The following is a 19095-nucleotide window of genomic DNA, read 5'->3' as shown; positions in this document are numbered from 1 at the left end:
AGTTCCAACAACAGGGAAGGGCGATGCCATGGAGGATATGAAGACAATGATGACAATTTTAAATTTGAGGGATTTTGGGGGGAGCTGAAGCAAATGTAGGCCAGGGAGTGCTGGGTGATGGCCGAGCGGGACTTGGCTTGGGATGGGGTACAGGCAGCAGTGTTTTGGACAACTTGAAGTTTATGGAGGGTGGGGGTTAAAAGGCCAGTCAGGAGAGCTGCTGACTAACACAATTCAGTGAATAGCACAATCATTTTGAACTCATTTATCACTACCCCAAGGAAACAATACATGTCATTGTAATGATATCTAATAACATTTATTTTTCTAATAATGCAGGGTCCTGGGCACAATGGTTGGACCAATGGGCGACTAAATGTTCAAAGTATTGATTTGAACAGAAATTTTCCAGATCTAACATCAGTATTTTATCAAGAAAGAAGAAAAAGAGGAGGCCGTGTTGATCACATCCCAATTCCAAGGTCATACTGGAATGGTAAGGTATGAGCTGTTAACATATTGTACGTATTAGATTAGTTTACCCCATTCTGTTGATACTGATGCTGAATTTAATTTTGTATTCAGAAGCCACACTAGTTGACTTTCACCATGTAAGTCCACTGATTACAGGTTTTCTTTGTACAATAGCTGTTAAGTTGCTTGTGGAGAATGCAGAGATCATTTCTGACTTGGCATTTCTGGTGGGAAGCCTTGCTCATCAACAGCATATGTGCAATGATAGTTTCCTTTCTCTAGTCACTTATAATGAATGTATTGTGGATTGTACAGTATAATTAAGAATAAATAAAAGAAAGGGAATTGAGTTCTATAATGCCCTTAACTTTTGGGATGTGAGCTTCTGTACAGCTCAGTCAGATGGGATGTGCTCTCCCTGAAGAGTGATTCCAACATCAGATTAGTGTGCACAGTTTCAATCTAATCCCTAGTGAGCATGATTCCAGAGTATAAGGCTGCTTTGAATTTGGCCCTAATTTAAGACCCAATTTTAACTTGAGGCAGCAGTCGCGCAGTAGGTGGTGAGGTGAGGTGAGTGCCAAGCCCCACCCTAACCCCAGCAGAGTGAGACCTGGGTGATTTTAATGCTCAGGCCTCATCTGCATGCCATTAGTCCTAGCTTGACAGTGGCTACCAGGGAGCTGGTGGGATGGCTCCCTAGATGATTTCTCTCCCCTGTCTGAAATTAGGCTGAATGGGAGTGGAAGCTCCTGCCCTATGAGGAAAGCATACTAGTATAGTGGGTCATAATATTCTAATGTTGAGCATTTTGCATGGTGCATGGTCATTTAGTGAGACCTTGCTATGATATGACTTTGGACGTTTTTCTATCTTAAAGGTGCTATATAAATGCCAGTTATTGTTTGTGTCAGGATTTCTTTGGTGGTTCTCTCAATCACTGCTGTAACTTTAGTAGAACTCATGGATAAATCTCATAATTATAGCTTCCATCGATCTTCTGCCGTAGTTCCGGCGACTGATAGAAAGAACTACTGTAGAAATTTCCGCCGTTGACCTGGAAGTGTTTCACTATCTCTGTGCCGTGGATATAATGATCTCTTCTGGCTTTGATTGGGCAGCAATTTTTCCTGACTTGTCACAAAACAATGACAAAGGATGACTTGGTCATGGTAATTGTAATGTGTCAATTTTTATAGTTCTGGCACTCAGATTGTTGAAAAAACATCCCTTTAAATCTGTGTTCAAGCAACCAGAAGCCAGATGTTTCTAATTTGAATCGCACCTAAACTAAACAGTGCAAACCGGGAGGTACTGAAAATAAGGTCAATTATTTTAAAATTAAAATAATTAGAAAATAGATAAGCTTGCATTGGTTAGAAATTAAGTAAAAGTACAGCTAAATAATAAAAGTGCATGAAGTCTATGGAAAGATGAATGAACAGGGAAAGGAATGTGAAAGCAAGGGAAAGTGATTACAATTTATTTTTAGTTAAAAACATTTCTTGTGTTTAATTTTGTGATATAAGTTTAGTATTACTATAGTGAAGCTTTTTCTGTCATTTCAGTAGCTTTATTACTGTAATTAATATTTATCCAAGCATTATAGCATATTCCAAAAACATGGCCGGCCAAGGAACTGAAATTTGCTTGGACTGCCAGCAGTTTAACAAGCTACCTGTCATTTAATAAGGGAGCAAAATGTTCCATTTTTCAGCACTGAAATTTTCTATCTTGATGAATATAAGTAAAGGAAACATTGGCACAATGAGCATCCAGAATTAGTATATGGAAAACAGGGCACTGCTCCATTATTGGTGTGTGATCCGCCCCATCCAATTTTCCCCTATATACTCCACCCAAGTGATTAATTATACCCAAGTGCACAGAAGAAAACAATGGCCCGGATTTTGCGGTCAGCGGCAAAGGAACGGCGCTCGCCATTCACCTTGCTGACAGCTGCCCACAAAGTTTTTGCAGGCTTTTGAGCAGAGACTTGCTGTCATCAGGCATCTGATCCAGCGTGATGCTCTCTACAGAGGATCTGTGTCGACTGTGAACAGGAAAAATAACATAGAGGCTTCTCAACTAATCAGATTGAAGAATCCTCACATTAAACATGCAGCATCTAAACCAGGAAGTATAAAGCAGGAAGTATAAATTAGATTTAAATGATGTACAGAACGCAAAATAAAGATTGGGAAAGACAGATGGGATTAAGAGAGAGAGATAAAAGCGACAGACAGAAAAAGTTTTACAAAAATTATTTAAAAAGAAAAACCTTCAACACCAATTAACTTCTGAAGGACTCCACGCTGGTAAAATTAAATTTTCAGAGCCAGAGAGGTTGTTTGACAGTAATTATCACTTATCACGCTGTTAAAAATTCACTTACTCCTGAATGCATCTAACTTTTTCTGGTGTCTTTAGTGGGGAACTAATGGACAAGTACAGCAATGTCATGCCATTACATGTATTTCAATGCCAAGTCTATCGGCGAGGACTGTTACAGCGCATTCTGTGGAGGAGCAGGGTATCTCTGACAGCAACTTCCGGCTTTCCATGTTTGTGCATGTACGGACGCTGGAAGTTGCTGTCCAATTTACTCCATAATAACGGTGAGCGCTGATACCCTCACCATTATTATCTACGCAAAATCCGGGCCCTTGTCTCTTAATCCTAGCTAGTGGTGAATAGTTGTGACCTCTGCTGGCAATACATAGCTTTTAACAACACTGTTATCAAATAAAGTTAAATGAAATCTTTAAAAATACATAAATTCCACACTAGATTATCTATTATGTTTTAATTTGTGCTACTTCCTTTTTAATACTTTTAGGTAGCACCTGAGACAAGGGGAGTGATAAAATGGATGAAGAAAATACCTTTTGTTCTTTCTGCAAGTTTGCATGGTGGAGATTTAGTAGCTAGTTATCCTTTTGATTTATCGAGACTTCCAGAAGAAGACAAGTATTTTTCGCCCACTCCGGATGAACAGGTACATTATTTACCACTTTTGAATTGTTCTTTGCCTAAAAGTAAGTAAAAATAAAAATACATACATTGATACATTTATAATTCCAGCTGTTCAAGATGTTGGCTAAAACATATGCTGAGGCACATCCCGTTATGTCGGAGACATTAGATGAAAGATGTGGAGGGAACTTTGCTGATAAAGGGGGCATAATAAATGGAGCGCAGTGGTACAGTTTTGCTGGAGGTAGGTCACTTCCATAGGCTTATGTAAGAATTGTATAAACAACATTGAAGTGCATTTACGTATGAATTAATACAGTTATGAAATAAGTCATGTGATCACCCATTACTGCTAAAATCTTAGGATTAAAGCTTCATTGTGATCATAATTTTACTTGCCACATTTGTAACAAGTTTTCTCAGTTCTCAATTCGAATGGCTTCGCTTACCCTGAGCAGTACATCCCATTCTGGAAGAAATTCTTACCTATATTCCTTACTGTCAGGGGAAAAAAGCAACTTGAGCTGTGCTCAGTTGGATATATTCCCAACACAAAGCTGTGTCAAATGGACTTTCACATCTCTTCTACTACTAAAGCTGTTTCCAAGAAGCTTGGCTACCTCTTTCAAGCCAAATGCTTCTTCTCCCCTTTTAATTCTCTTTAAAGCCCAAGTTCAACGAAGACTTGAACACTCTTCTCATTTCTGGGGAGACTCTTCGAATAGCTCTTGTATCCCTAGACAGAATGCAAAACTACTTCTCAACTAAAAAGTGATCCCTACCTAGCATCTCCATCACAACACTTTTCTCCCTCTTTCTATTTTATCGATATTACTATGATCCATGTTCGAACGAACTTTCCTCTCTTATTGCTTCCAAGCTACAAATACACACTTTTCCTCCTCCCTGCATCTTCAGTGTGTTGAAGTCAAGGACGGGGTTTCCTGAAGGCCCCCACTAAATATTTTGACGTATCTGGGATGGGCAAGGTTGTTAAATTTCTCTGGGACATTTTCTACCACGTCCTTGCATCCTACTGTGTCTTCCCTTATCCCTCACCACCCCTCCCCCCACCCCATTTCATGCTCCCCAGGCTCACCAGCATTGGATATACAGGTACACTACCCTTTATCCGAAAACCTCGGGACCAGCCGTGTTTCGGTTTTTGGAAAATTTCGGATTTCGGAAGGTATTTTATAAGACTGGGAAATTTGTCGGGGGTGGGGGTCGGCGGGGGGTCGGGGTCGGCGGGGGGGTCGGTGGGGGGGTCGGGGTCGGCGGGGGGGTCGGCGGGGGGGTCGGGGTCGGGGGTGGGGGTCGGCGCGGGGTCGGCGCGGGGTCGGGGTCGGCGGGGGGTCGGCAGGGGGGTCAGGGTCATGCGCACGACTTACGTTGAATGAAAACACTTTCGGTTTTCAGAAGTGCGGATAAAGGCTATCCCTTATCCGAAAGGGTGGGGGTCGGGGTCGGCGGGGGTCGGGGTTGGCGGGGGGGTTGGCGGGGGGTTGGGGGTCGGCGTCGGGTCATGTTTTGCGCTACTTCCGGTTTTCAGAGGTTTTCTGTTTTCGGAAGTGCGGATAAAGGCTATCCCTTATCCGAAAGGGTGGGGGTTGGGGTCGGGGTCGGGGTCGGCGGGGGGGTTGGCGGGGGGTCGGGGGTGGGGGTTGGCGGGGGTCGGCGGTGGGGGTCGGCGGGGGTCTGGGTCGGCGGTGGGGGTCGGCGGGGGTCGGGGTCGGCGGTAGGGGTCGGCATCGTGCGTACGGCTTACTCTGCCCTGCTCAGCGTAAGTCGTGCGCCACTCTGGTCTTGTCATGCGCACGACTTACGCTGAACGAAAAAACCTTCGGTTTTTAGAGGGTTTCGGTTTTCGGAAGTTCGGATAAAGGGTAGTCTACCTGTACCTACATATGGGCATGTGTATACAAAATATATGCAAATGAGTGAAAAATGTCCTCTGACATATTTACCTCTAATTTGCATATGTAGAATGCTGGACACAAGGTGATGCCCATCAGTCCCAATCTTCCAGTGACCCAGTGGAGGCGGAGAGAATTTTGTTGACTTGCGGGGCCACAGCAGTCAACTTCAGAGTGATGCACTGCACAGGCCCTAAAAGATGAGCCAAATTTTATTTTTTATATAAATGTTTCCCATTATATGGGCTGCTTGGAGGCCACCTGCACCTCCACCTCCACAGCAAAATCCCAGCCCCCGCCCCCCCCCCCCATTTCAGCAGGGCTCCTTGGCATAGGCTGCGGTGCCCATTGACAATACTCAAATGACCTCTAGGCTAGAAAGTCAGCCGGGGTCAGGGGCTCATCTCCTTGGTAGGCAGAAGCCCCACCTGCCCAGAGATGCATCCTATTTACAGGAAGGGAGATGATCCAGTTCCAAGCTTGCAAGTGGTCTCGCTGCCACTGCCATTTTTGAGAGACCTCTAGTGCCAGTGTGGTACAAAAGACAACACATTATACCAGCGTATAAGGTTGAAATGAAAGTACTCTGCCACCAATGTGTCTTATTCAGAGAGTACACTGAGTCAGGAGAGGACATTTCTGTTGGAAACACTACTGCAAATGGCCATCTGAAAGTGAATTATTTTTCTGAGATGCAGGAGAATGTTAACTCTCCCTGATTGGCGGTAAAAGAGTAGTTAAAATGGAGTGGCTCCATTTTCTGCCAATCTGCAATGTTAATGTACTCCCGAGTGGAGCACCCTCTGCGGGCACCCTGCCAGTATAGCTGTTGGGAGACCAGCAAGGTCAATGAAGGTAAGTTTAAAAAAAACTTTCCTTAGTGAGGCCAGTAGGTGCTGGAGTGCTCCTCCGGGCCCCACAAGGCAAATCAGGGCCTCTACTGCCCTGGGCTCCCTCCTCCCCAACCGCGAGACCCTCACAACACTCCTCTCCTGGACATAACTTGCTGCCTCTGACATATTTCCCTTCTCTTAATGCCCCACCCACCCTCCTTCTCACCATATCCCTCAATTAGTTCTCTCCAGAAACACATCCAATTGCCCCTGAAAATCTTTTGTACTGGGTTGCTGTACAAATGTCATAAGACTCTCATGAAACAATTCAGCTGTTGTATATGTTAATGCATCTTTAAAGTCCTGTCACATCTATTTTATAATTTCAGGGATGCAAGATTTTAATTATCTGCACACAAACTGTTTTGAGATAACGTTGGAAGTCGGATGTGAGAAATATCCTGACACTGAAGATCTCTATCCAGCCTGGCAAGAAAACAAGGAAGCTCTCTTGACCTACATTGAGATGGTATTTTTTTTTAGGGTTTAATCAATTAATCAAATACCATTTAGGAATACTGAGGTATTGCCTGCCTAAAACAACATTTAAAAAATCAACATTAAAGCACTAAGTAGCTAAATTCCTTTTTTAATAATTTGTTTAGATTTTTTACTTATAATTTTGTTATATCACAAACCTCACACATTTACTTATTTTTTAAATATTTTTTTCACTTTTAAATGGGTTACAAGATTCTCCTTTAAACGCAGCTAGTTTGCCTTCACTTCACTTTATCTCTGGGTTAGGTGAAATGGTGGACATGACTAGGAAGCCTGTTACCATTGTCTTTTTGTCATGTATTTGTTGGGAAACTGGGTCAAACATCAAACACAGTTCCCTGAGCTTACATGATATTTAAAATGGCGGCCCTGGCAACATAGCAAGATTCTTTCTCATTATTTTTAACTTTTTAAAATCATTAGTTGATTAAATACAGTGGCCTGGAAATTCCATGGTAGTTTTGTGTTTACAAAAGAGCAAGATATTGGGGAGGAGGTACATCCCGAATTTGTTTAAAATGAATTGAGATATAATAAATAAAAGGAAAGTCTATTAGAGAGGGTAGTTAAGCTAATGAAGGACAAAGTTCCAGGGCCTTATAGGATACATCCAAAGATCCTGAAGGAAATGGGGAAAGAAATAGCAGAGGCCCTATAAATTATGGGGTAGATTTTGAGGCCTCCTGCCTGGTGGAAGTAGGGTAGAAGTGCCCCAAAAATGGCAGGGTATGCTTACTGCCCTATTCCTGCCAAAGGTGTAGCTGGCGCTACCTTCCCAAGGGACAACCATTGTGCGGACAGAGATAGATGGTTGGCCCTTTTAATATGCAAATTAAGTTCCTATGACATCAATAGGACCCCGATTGCCATTTGAGGACTCAACTGGCATGTACCTTGCGTTTTCTGAGTCCTTTCTGTATGTCCGCATTTTATGACAGAAATCAGCACTTCCTCCAGTCTTGAGGCATTTTTCCCCTAAGTTGCCCTAAAAATCCCTGAAATTTGTTTGTGCATATACACAGAGTTGAGAACCTATGCGGAATTCAAGCACTTGTGCGTACGCCTAGAACTGGAACACTTGTATGCATGCATGGAGGTTGTGGGCATGAGCAATCTCATGCCTCCTTGAACTCATGCCTACTGTACTGACTTATGATTACCTGGCACCCAGTGATAGATTAATAAGACAAATCTACTCTTTCTGTTGTTCCCCATTATTTTTAACTCTTCTGCTCCTACAATCCACAAAAAAGTGAGTGGCATCTGTCCCTGAAGAGGGTCAAATTTGGTTGGAATCTTGAAATATTTTAAAATCTGTGCAGCTACTTTATTTTAATCAATGTAACTATCAACTGTGACTCAGTTGGTAGCACCCTCGCCTCTGAGTCATAAGGTTGTGGGTTCAAGTCCCACTTCTGAGCACAAAAATCTCGGCTGACACTCCAGTGTAGTACTGAGGGAGTGCTGCACTTTCGAATGAGACGTTAAACCGAGGCCCCATCTGCTCTTGCAGGTGGACGTAAAAGATCCTATGGCTCTATTTCGAAGAAGAGCAGCAGAGTTATCCCTGATGTCCTGGCCAATATTTATCCCTCAATCAACATCACTAAAACAGATTATCTGGTCATTAGCACATTGCTGTTTGTGGGACCTTGCTGTGTGCAAATTGGCTGCCGTGTTTCCTACATTACAACAGTGACTACACTTCAAAGAGTACCTCATTGGCTGTAAAGCACTTGGGGATGTCCGGTGTCATGTATGGCGCTATATCAATGCAAGCCTTTCTTTCTTTTTAATATTTAAAACACAACCTTCCAAAATAAATAATTTTTGGCTTCAGTGGCGAAGGAACAGTTTTCATCATTCACCTCGTGTACAATTGCCTAGAGACTTTTAATGGGCTTCCAGTCATCCGACATCTGTTTCAACGCGGTGCCCTGTACAGGGGATCTGTGGCGTCTGTGAATGGGACAAGCAACAGCAAAGCTCTTAAACCAATCAGGTTGAATAATCCTCACTGAGCCACGCAGAGTCTAAGGGTGCGATCTTGCCAGCCCTGGGGAGGCGGGTATGGAGGCGGGACAGCCAGGAAAATGGCATCTTGCCAGGAGGCGGGTAGCCGTCCCATGCCGTGTCCCATCTCCTTGGAGGCAGGAAGGGGATTACAGCCACTTAACTGCCTGTTAACAGGTAGTTAACAGGCAGACAAGAGGATTATCCCCATTTTACCCACAAAAGTGCGGGCTTCCCAAAGGCTCCGAACCCCACCAGGGTGACCGAGGTGAGTAGTGGGTCTGCAGGGGTCGGAGGGGTGCAAAAGTGTGCTGTGAAGGTTAGTGATGGGTGCAAGTGTGGAGAGGTGAGTATGTGAGGTAAGTGGAAAGTGTTAGAAAAAGTTTACTTACCTTTGTTTCTTCCTGCAGGCTTCAATCGTTGGGTATGAGGAGAGTTTCGCACCTCCGCAGCAGTGATGACAGATGGCTGTGGCATTCTCCAATGCAACAACCATCTAATTTCTGCAAAAGAAAGAGGTTTGATGAGTCTTGAATTCAAGAACTCATCAAACTACAGAGAATGTCAGTGTTTGACAGCGTCACAGAGCTGTCTAATGATGACAATTCATCTGTCAAAATTTTTGACAGATGAAACGTCATATGCTGACGTTCTCTGTAACCTGCTTTTCCTTAATTGGCCTGCTAAGCCCGCTGGGCGGGCTTAACAAGGTCAATCAAGGGAAAATAGCGTGGGTTTGCCACAAATCAATGGGGGCGGGACATCAACCTGACAAGCCGCAGTCCTGCCTTCAACACGCCCCCATTGGCAAAATCGCCCCCTAAATCAGGAAGTAAAATACAGGAAATATAAATTGCATTTAAATCATGTACAGGAAGTGAAATAAAGATTGGGAAATACAGTTGTGATTAAAGGAGAGAGATAAAAGAGACAGACAGAAAACCTTCGAAAATAAATTACTTACTTTTTAAAAAAATTTCCAACAGTAATTTTCTTCTGAGGGAATGAGACTCGACACTTGTAAAATTAATTTTTCACGGCCAGAGAGGTTGTTCAGCAGTAATTATCACTTATTACACCGTTAAAAACTCACTTACTCCTAAATATACCAGCTCTAACTTTTTCAGCCATCTATAGAACTAGTGGGTAAGTACCCCAAGTTCACATCATTACAGTGATTTCAATGCTTCGTCTATCAGCGAGGACTGCTGCAGCGCACCCTGTGGAGGAGCGGGGTATCTCTGACTGCAACTTCTGGATTTCCGTGTTTAACTGCGCATGTGTGGATGCCAGAAGTTGCTGTCAGATTTACCCTGTAATGATGGCGAGCACTGATAGCATGATTATTAAAATACACTCCAAAACAGTCTGGAAAATGCAAAGAAAAAGCATAAAAAATCTAAATTTCTTGGGCACTTGCCCCAGATTCCCTTGTGTCTTCAGGGCTCAGATTGCCCTCAGAAAATTTCTTTGATCGACCACTGCAAAAATAAATTTTAGTTGTTCCCCTGCTTAAATCACAAGTTCATATCCAACTGCACTCTCAGCCTTTATTTTCACATCATAGGCAAGGCCTTAAGACTTTGGTTTTCATGAAGAAATGGACCAGATCATACAATGTGATTCTAAAACAGTGGTGAAAATCCAAGATTCCCATGTAATGGAATAGATTTTTACGTAATCAGTCACCATAACATAGTAGTCCCAACTTGTTGCACAGCAGCTGGGCATTCAGCGAGTGGAAGCTCTTCAAGTTGAGGTGTCCGCCAGGGTCTTCTGTTGGAGCACACAAGACATGTGCATGCAGTCGATGATGCCCTGCACCTGGGGGAATTATGCAACCGTCGCAAAGCCCACAGTCCTATCTTCCTGCTTTGTGGCTGCCATAGGGAAGTAGATGAAGTTGTTGGCTCTGGCGAAGAGCGTATCCATCACCTGCTTGGTGCAGGCATGCACAGCTGATTGACTAATGTTACTCATGTCAGCTGCTAAAATGACCCAAGGCATAAAGTTTCTGGGCCACAGTGACTTTCAGAGCTACAGGCAAGGATGAGCATGACCTGGTGCTGGTCTGCAGTTAGTGCTACAGCAGGTGACATAGCTGTGTGATAGCCTTCCTGGTAAAGCCAAGCCTCCTCACACACTGCTCCTCGCTGAACTGCAGATATCAAGTCCTTGGCCTGTACCCTCAAGTAGGGTAAGGCCTCCTGCAAGCTTTGCTCATCCTGCCTCTTAATTCTGCAGCTGCAGGTCTCTGGACTCCTGCCTCCTCCTTCTTCTCCTCCTATTCCGACCACAATGGCATGCCAATCACCAAACCCAGAATGCCAGTTTGAAGTTTCCCAAAAGCTCCTGTAAAAATTCCAGTGCAGGCTCAGCTAGGTAACTTTTTGGAAAGTTTAATGTCAGCTACAGCAGCCAACACAGCCAAGACAGCAAAAGCAGCACACTAGCAGTCAAAATGAACAAACCAGTTGATTTCCTGAGAGCATCCCTTTAAATAGGAATGAGAGGTGTTGAAAATTGCACTTGGCTCCTTAAACCAACACAGGACCCTCATTTGCATGTATTAAATAGTTGCCTATGTCCTATGTCTCATTTTAAAATGGGTGGGCGCCCATTGAAATTCTCTCCCATGAACTCCCATAGACATGGGGAGCACTGTTACTTAGTCAGAGCTGGAGCTAACTCACAATGTTGTGCTGGCCTTTAGGTGCACCGAGGAATAAAAGGAATTGTAAAGGATGACAGAGGAAGAGGAATTAAAGGGGCACAGATCAAAGTTAGAGGAATTCGACATGATATCCTTTCAGGTAAAAGTGAAAATTGGAACAAGTTATAGCTAAGAATTCCTTTGGTTACCACATATAGTGATATTGTAAATGTGCTTATGAGGATTTCCTCTTTGATATTTCTAGCAAAACCATAATATTCACTTAAACATGTTTATACTTTCTGCTTTATTAATATAAATAACTTTGTTTTTTATTTTTGACTGTAGTTGCTAATGGAGAGTATTGGAGACTGCTGCCTCCAGGCACACATTTTGTAAGTGCATATGCTCGGGGTCACACACGGGTTTTGAAGAAAATATATTTACCAGTTAAGATGGAAGGGGCTGGTCATGTGGACTTTGTTCTGCGTCGCCTAGAGCCCAATATTGATATTGAGCCTTTCGATGAAGGAATGGATGAATTAGAACTGATAGATCATCTCGAGAGGACTGAGCAGGGACATGAAGATGAAGATGGTGAATATTCATCTTCACGTGGAGAAAAGCCATGGTGGTGGCCCTTCTTTGCCACTTTGGGACAGACTTCACCAGATTGGCTTCTAAACAATAATTAACTACCATTGTAGGTATTATATTAAATGGAGGATACATCAGCAAGTTTGCATTAGAGAATGCATTTGTACCCTCTGTGATTCTTTAGTAGATTACAGTAAATCATCTTATGATATGGAAAACAATATATTTTGAAAACATATTTCTTTAATCTTTTAGTCCTGAAGGAGCCAAATATAATTATGAGCCCTCGACACAAGAGGGCATCACAGATCACAGTATTATAAAATGAACACTAACCCATGTGCTTTGCTTTGTGAATCTGTATGTCCAATGTGTGTCTCCATGTTATGGCATAGATGACCTATGTCTAATGAAGAGGAGTTGGGAGAGATCATTCTGTTTCATTTATCATTTTTTAATTAAAAGACATATTTTGAGCCTAAGTATTTATCCTACATGGCATGCTTGAACCAAGTTGTTACTCTAACAAATTATATGGATGGGATAAAACTATAATTTTGTAAGGCCAGGCCATCTTGTTCTAGTTATACATGATTGTTGCATCAGTGGAATTTAGATCTTTTCAACTTTTATCAAGAATAAATACAGCTTCCAAAAACAATAATTTACAATGGGCAGAAGAAATGGTTTACCACCCATGGACAGAAATATAAATATCTTCACAACTTAATATAAGCAGTACTTTTATTTTTCCAAATGATTAAAAAAAACACATCAAAAGTAAAAGATTGTCTAACATAATAGTACACTGAGTAACTCAAAGTTGGCTATTTGAATGTAGTTTTATGTAAGATTGCTTGAATGTTGCCTGCTAGAAATGGCATTGTTTCTTTATGCTCTGCAAAGCTTACAGCTTTCTTAATAAGATCCTTTGGCCTAGAAATTTGGGGGTTAACACCAGCTGTTAAGGCCCGCTTTGAAGAAAAAATGGCAGTCGACCCACTTTTGCTCGCTTCCGGTGGGTCCCGCAGCGGCCACCATTTTTGATAGGTCGGCAGCGCTGCCATTGCCTGCGCTCGCTCCAGATATTTAGATTAGGCGGATCGTGATGTCAATGAGTGTGTAACGCTGATTTGACACACGATCTGCCATTTTCAATGTCACCGCTCCATTCAACACCCTCTTCTAATCACGACCAGTTGACCAGCAGGAAGGAGCCCCAGCAGCCCTAATTAAAGGGATCATCAACAACTTGCAGCTGACATGCTTTTTCAGTTCTACTGGCCCTGTCTAAATTTATGCAACAGTTTGCAGCTTTCTAAACTTGTTTAAAGCTGCTGAGGTCACAGAGAGTGTTGCTGCAAGTGGAGAATGCATTGCTTCCCATTTAAAGACTTTTGCTCACACCACAGTCATGGGGGCTCTGCTTGCAGTCCCCCTCATGCTCGAGTATGATTGGGAGGTGAGGCGGAGCAAGCGAAGAAGAGGACAAGATGCTCACTGAGGGAGGAGGAGGAGAGCCAGGAGGGCTCTTAGCAGGAGGCCTTACCCACTTAGGGTCTTCCGAGAGCACTTCTCCTGCCTGCACTTAAGCCAGGAGCAGTATATTAGGAGGCTCCGCTTCACCAAGGAGGTGGTCATAGAACCTCTTGCAACCAGACCTGCAGCCTCAGAGCAGGGCAATGATGGCTCTCCCAGTGGCCCTCAAGGTCACCATGGCCCTTAATTTTTTTGCCAACGGATCCTTCCAGACTGCAGCAGGAGACATAGCTAACATCACCCAGTTCACCATCCATCGCAGCATCCGGGATGTCACAGAGGCTCTCTACTCCAGAAGAGACTTCATTGTCTTCTCTCTGAACAGAGAGAAGCAGGACGAATGAACATGTGGCTTTGCCAGGATAGCCAGCTTCCCCATGGTGCAGGGTGCCATCAACTGCACATATGTGGATTTGCGGGCGCCGTGTAACAATGATGAGATGTTCCGTAACCACAAAAGCTACCTCTCAATTAATGTGCAGTTGTTGTGCGACCATGCCCAGCTCATCATGATGGTGAATGCCCGCTATCCTGGCAGCAGTCGTGATGCATTCATCCTGCGCCAGTCCAATGTGCCAGCAATCTTTCAGCCACCACGTCAACCCTGAGGGTGGCTGTTCGGTGACAAGGGCTGTCTGCTCTGCACCTGGCTGATGACTCCCCTCCACAATCCTACCACTCATGGCCAGCACTCATATAATGACAGCCAGACTTCCATGAGGAATGTCATCAAGCAGACTATCGGAGTTTTCAAGCAACGGTTCCGCTGCCTTGACGACTCAGGAGGAGTCCTCCAGTACACAGCGAAGTGGGTGTCCCATTTCATGGTGGTCTACTGCATTCTCCACAACTTGACCATCATGAAGGCGCAGCCCTTGCCACCAGGGATTGCAGGACCACCTCAGGAGGAGGAGGAGGAGGAGGTAGAGGAGCAGGAGGCGGAGGAAGAAGAAGAGAGGGAGGAGGAAGGAAGAAAGGAGGCAGGCAGCAAATCCCCATTCCGGACAGGCTGCCCATGAGTGCCTCATTAGACTCTGATTCAAGTGAATGATACCCCAGATTCCCATTGCTCACCACTTCCCCATCATACCATCCTTCTGTCATGGAACGTCACAGCATCCTTCTGGGCACAAAGCTGAAACAAGAGCCACCACAAAACACATATTCCAAACAAAGTTAATAACATTTTCAAATCAAAATCAAAATGACAATATCAACTATTCACCCTTGTACGTTCCCGAAGTGCCTTTTCCTATTCTGGTGCTTCTATGAAGTGCTCCCCCAGTGGCTGCAGCATGGCTGGTGGAAGGCTGCTGAATTTCAGTGGGGGAGACTTCAGATGGCCTTGCTGGACGACCTTGACCAGCTTTGGACCAAGAAGGCCCAGCTGTAGACTGCACCACCTCTGCATGGGCGGCAGCAGTCTGGGCTGGCTGACTGATAGGCAGCAGCAAGGGCAATGGTGGAGTGGCAGTGGTGGGAGTAGGAATGCTGTCATCCTAAGAGAGGACAGCAGGTTCTTGCTCAACGGACCCACTGCCACTCCTCAGGGGCGGCACCTCAGCATTCCAACAATCTGTTGGAGGACAGATTGCTGGCCTGCTGCAACACCCTGCAAGCTTCTTTCAAGACTTGTAAACCCAGCAATGATGGCAGCAGTCTGAGCTTCCACTGCAACAGTGAGATGTTTGGTCGCTTCCACCTGTGCTGCAGTGGAAGCTGTGAGATCACCCATCACACCCAGCATTATCTGTGGATCCACAAGGTCTCTCCTGGAGTTGTCTATCATTTCCATCCTGGAAATCATGGGCTCCAAGCTCTGCGCAAAGCCCCGTACAATGTTGGAGCCAGACTCCTCCATGCTCCTTGACAATGACAAGAGGCTCTCTGGCAGGCTTGCCATTGCACCTAACATTTCTGTGTGCATGCCCATCACCCTTCTTCTGAAAACTGCCCCATCTAAGTCCCCATTATCTGTGTTCTGTGGAGCACAACTCGTGCGCGAACTCACCCTCTGGGGAGCTGGCACCTGAGCGACCCTTTCCCCCCTGGCCTAGCTGCAGCCCACTTGTGCCTGGTGACTCACCATGTGCAGATCCCGCCTCTATACTACTCTCCAAAGTCCGCACAGTGTCATTTTCTGAGCTGGTGTCTGCGAGTGTCAGATGCAGTCCTGGTGTATCTTCTCCTCCATCAGTTTGTTCAAGATGTTGAGGGTTAGGCTGTGCTGATGGCAGTTCTTGGGTATCTGAAAGCAGAAAGGTACAAGGATCGGGTTGTGGTGAGGTGAGGGGGTGAAAGCAAGATATCCATGCCTACATGATCAGCAGCTTGTAAGTGAGAAGAGATTGTGGGATGAGGGGGAAGTGGGATGTGAGAAGAAGGAGGTATGATCTTACCGTTATCATCAGCAATGCTTTCAACTTCTCCGCTCGCTACGGACTCTGTGATTGCCCCTCCAATAATTTGGAATACGGATTCCTCGAGGTCCATCAGGGTGTGAATCCTGGCTTGGCCACTGCCCGTCTGTTGTTGCTCATGGTGGTTGTGTGCCACCTTTGCCTGCAAGAGAAAGGGAAGTGTGTCAGTGAGAATAGTGCAATGTGTTTGGGTGATGTGTCTGCCATGGTTGCCATGGTTAGTGTGTGCAAGTTGTGAGATGTGGGTGTGAGTGTTGGAGCAGTGGTAAGTGTGTGAGGATGAAGTGAAGGCATGATTATGAGTGGTGATAGCTAGAGATTGTTGGTAGATAAGTGATGGGGATGTGATGCATTGAGCAGTGTGTGAGGCTAGTGGTGCAGATGGTGGGATATGGCATTTGCTGAAGCCTTTGCTCACCTTGACCAGCTGTGTGAGGTCATTAAACTTTATCCAGCACTGGATCCATGTCCTTGGGACAACACTTGTCGCTGTGACGGATTGTTCGATCTCCTCCCAAATCCTTCTGCTGATGACCTCTTGCCCCGCTGCGGGAAAAGGATAGCCTGTCGTCGTTCTACCCCAGGACCAAGGCCTCCAGTGCAGCATCCGAGAACTGTCTCACTCTCTCTCTTCCCTGTTGCGCCATTCCTTCTTCTCATCTGACAATGAGCTGCTTCTGCAACAAAGCACCTCCCCCTTAAATAGTGCAGACAGCCTAGGCCAAACTTTATTGGTCAGTAGACTGTACCCGATATTGCCCCCCCCGCCACCCATTGAGCACTAAGCCAATCAGCAGCTCATTTAACATTGAGATCAGCGCTGCAATCATGTTAATGTGAGGCAGCATGAATTTTGCGTGCTGCCTGCACCACTTAGAAGAGGCGGAGGCAAATAGTGCTGGGCGGTGTCCCCGCCCATTTTCAAATTTCTAGGCCTTTCTCTTTTTCTGAAGAACTTCAGTCACAACTCTAGTACTACTGGTGCTCATTTACAAAGCTTTGATCATTCACAAATAAAATTGAATGTTTAATATACATGAACACAGGAGCTATTTCTATTCAACATTTAATCAACGGTTTTATTTCAGTGATCAAAAATTACTGTGATGCGGCAAATGTATCACTTTTATCTTAAAGTCCATTACTGTTGTAGAAATGAAATTAATACACTATAATTCAAGAGCCTTCAATCCTGATAACCACAACTAAACAAAACACACCTGATAAACATTAGTTCAATTTTATAAAATTTACAAAATCGGGCTCCCAATGGGGAGCCTCATCTGGCAGGGGTACATATTGGAAATTTAGCCACACTGGCCTTGATTTTCCATCCATTAAAATGAATGGTCAAAAAATCAGGGGGAGCATTCATCTAAATTAACCGTATATACTCTGGACAGGCAAAGGCTACTGTCAGGAACACAATTTCATAACATTGGCTCAATAAGTAAAGACTCTTGCTTCAAAAATCTGCACTTTGGTGTAAGTGCTGTGACCCACCTGCTGAGGACCTGTGGCACTGCCCCTGGTAGACTATCCAAGTCATTGAGAGTTCCCTAATTTGTCTGCCATTGGCAGGTGGCTGTTGCACTGGGATCCTCGCCATACCATGAAAGCTGAATGATCCAGCCAAAGAGTGACCAGTCTGGGGGAGTGCCAAATCGCCAGAAAGAATTACTCTCTGCCCCCAAAGTCCATTGTAAGGGGACCACTTTAAGTATATAAAATAAAATTGCCCCTTAAATCTTGGGGGTCCAGGGCCGGCTATGATCTTAGCCTGGACCCCCTTAGTGGGGGCCCACTTCTGCCAATTTTTGGGAGGTACGCCTGATGTGACCAGGCATAACTCCACCAATGCTATGCCAGGCCCACTGAGGACCCAGGATGCAGCAACTTCCAACATAGGGAGCCCTCCCCCCCCCGGTCCCACCTGCTTATGACAATGACAACCAATTAGGTTCACATTTAAAGAATGGCCACTTAGGTGAGGTATTGGAGGATTTCTGATGTAAGAGGAATTACATCAGTTCCTTCACAAAAACAATGAGAGAAATGGGGAGAAAATTGGGAGACAAAGTTAATAAAGTTAATAAAATAAAATATCAGTGGTGTCCCCCAAGTTCCTCACCATCTCTCATTCGCACCCCTCATTTAGTCAAATCAAATTATTAGGCTTATTCATCATTCCCTGAAAAGGATGATAATATTACCTTGGCTATACATCCAATATCAGTTTTACAGAATTCAAGAGGGCTGCCCAGTCAAAACTCTCTAAAACATAATGGCCTAGAAATTCAGCCACGCAGCACCCATTTATTGAGTGCTAAATGGCCGACAAGTCCCAATATGGCAGGCAGGAAGCACGCACACACTTCCTGTTGGAAGTGCGCTGCATACCATATTGGTGAAGGAGTATGCAAAGTGTAGAATATTTTATTTAAATTAGGGTCATGCGCTTCTTGTAGGACTGGTTTTTAATATTGGCCTGCCCTATCGCGTCAGTCTCCACATGCTAATCACCCAGCTTGATTGGCACCCCATCCATCACCTTAAACATTCACTCCCTCCACCACCAGTGCACCGTACTGCAGTGTGTACCATCTACAAGAGGCACTGCAGCAACTCGCCAAGGCTTCTTTGACAACACCTCCCAAACCCGTGACCTCTACCACCTAGAAGGGCAAGGGCAGCAGGCGCATAGGAACACCATCACCTTCAAGTTCCCCTTCAAGTCACACACCATAACGGGAATTGGTGCATGTTAGGACATGGCCAGCCGAGTTTTGGGTGACCTCAAGTTTACGTAGGGTAGAATTCCAGAGGACAGCCGGGAGTGCATTGGAATAGTCAAGTCTAGAGGTAACAAAGGCATGGATGAGGGTTTCAGCAACAGATGAGCTGAGGCAAAGACGGAGACGGGCGATGTCACGGAGTTGGAAATAGGCGGACTTAGTTATGCTGCGGATATGTGGTCAGAAGCACATTTCAGGGTCAAATATGACATCAAGGTTGCGAACAGTGTGGTTCAGCCTCAGACAGGTGTTAGGGAGAGGGATGGAGTCAATGGCTAGGGAACAGAGATTGTGGCAGGGACCGAAAACAATGGCTGC

General features: G+C 44.7%; 1 protein-coding gene across 1 annotated transcript in view; it reads left to right on the top strand.

The window, feature by feature from the left end:
- cpz (carboxypeptidase Z) overlaps nucleotides 1-12505 on the top strand; it is a 45693-nt gene extending 33188 nt beyond the window's left edge. The window contains exons 6-11 of the mRNA XM_085962182.1: nucleotides 340-501; nucleotides 3314-3472; nucleotides 3559-3694; nucleotides 6589-6728; nucleotides 11487-11586; nucleotides 11775-12505. Of these exons, the coding sequence (XP_085818308.1) occupies nucleotides 340-501; nucleotides 3314-3472; nucleotides 3559-3694; nucleotides 6589-6728; nucleotides 11487-11586; nucleotides 11775-12121 (1044 nt within the window). The 3' untranslated portion in view covers nucleotides 12122-12505. The remainder of the gene's footprint in view (nucleotides 1-339; nucleotides 502-3313; nucleotides 3473-3558; nucleotides 3695-6588; nucleotides 6729-11486; nucleotides 11587-11774) is intronic.
- The last annotated feature ends 6590 nt before the right edge of the window (nucleotides 12506-19095 follow it).

Source organism: Somniosus microcephalus, chromosome 2, assembly GCF_052327205.1.
Source record: "Somniosus microcephalus isolate GS21.2 chromosome 2, FLI_Smic_1.0, whole genome shotgun sequence".
NCBI lineage: Eukaryota > Metazoa > Chordata > Chondrichthyes > Squaliformes > Somniosidae > Somniosus > Somniosus microcephalus.
The sequence above is the reverse complement of the archived record's forward strand: the minus strand, read 5'-3'. Positions and strand labels throughout refer to the sequence as shown.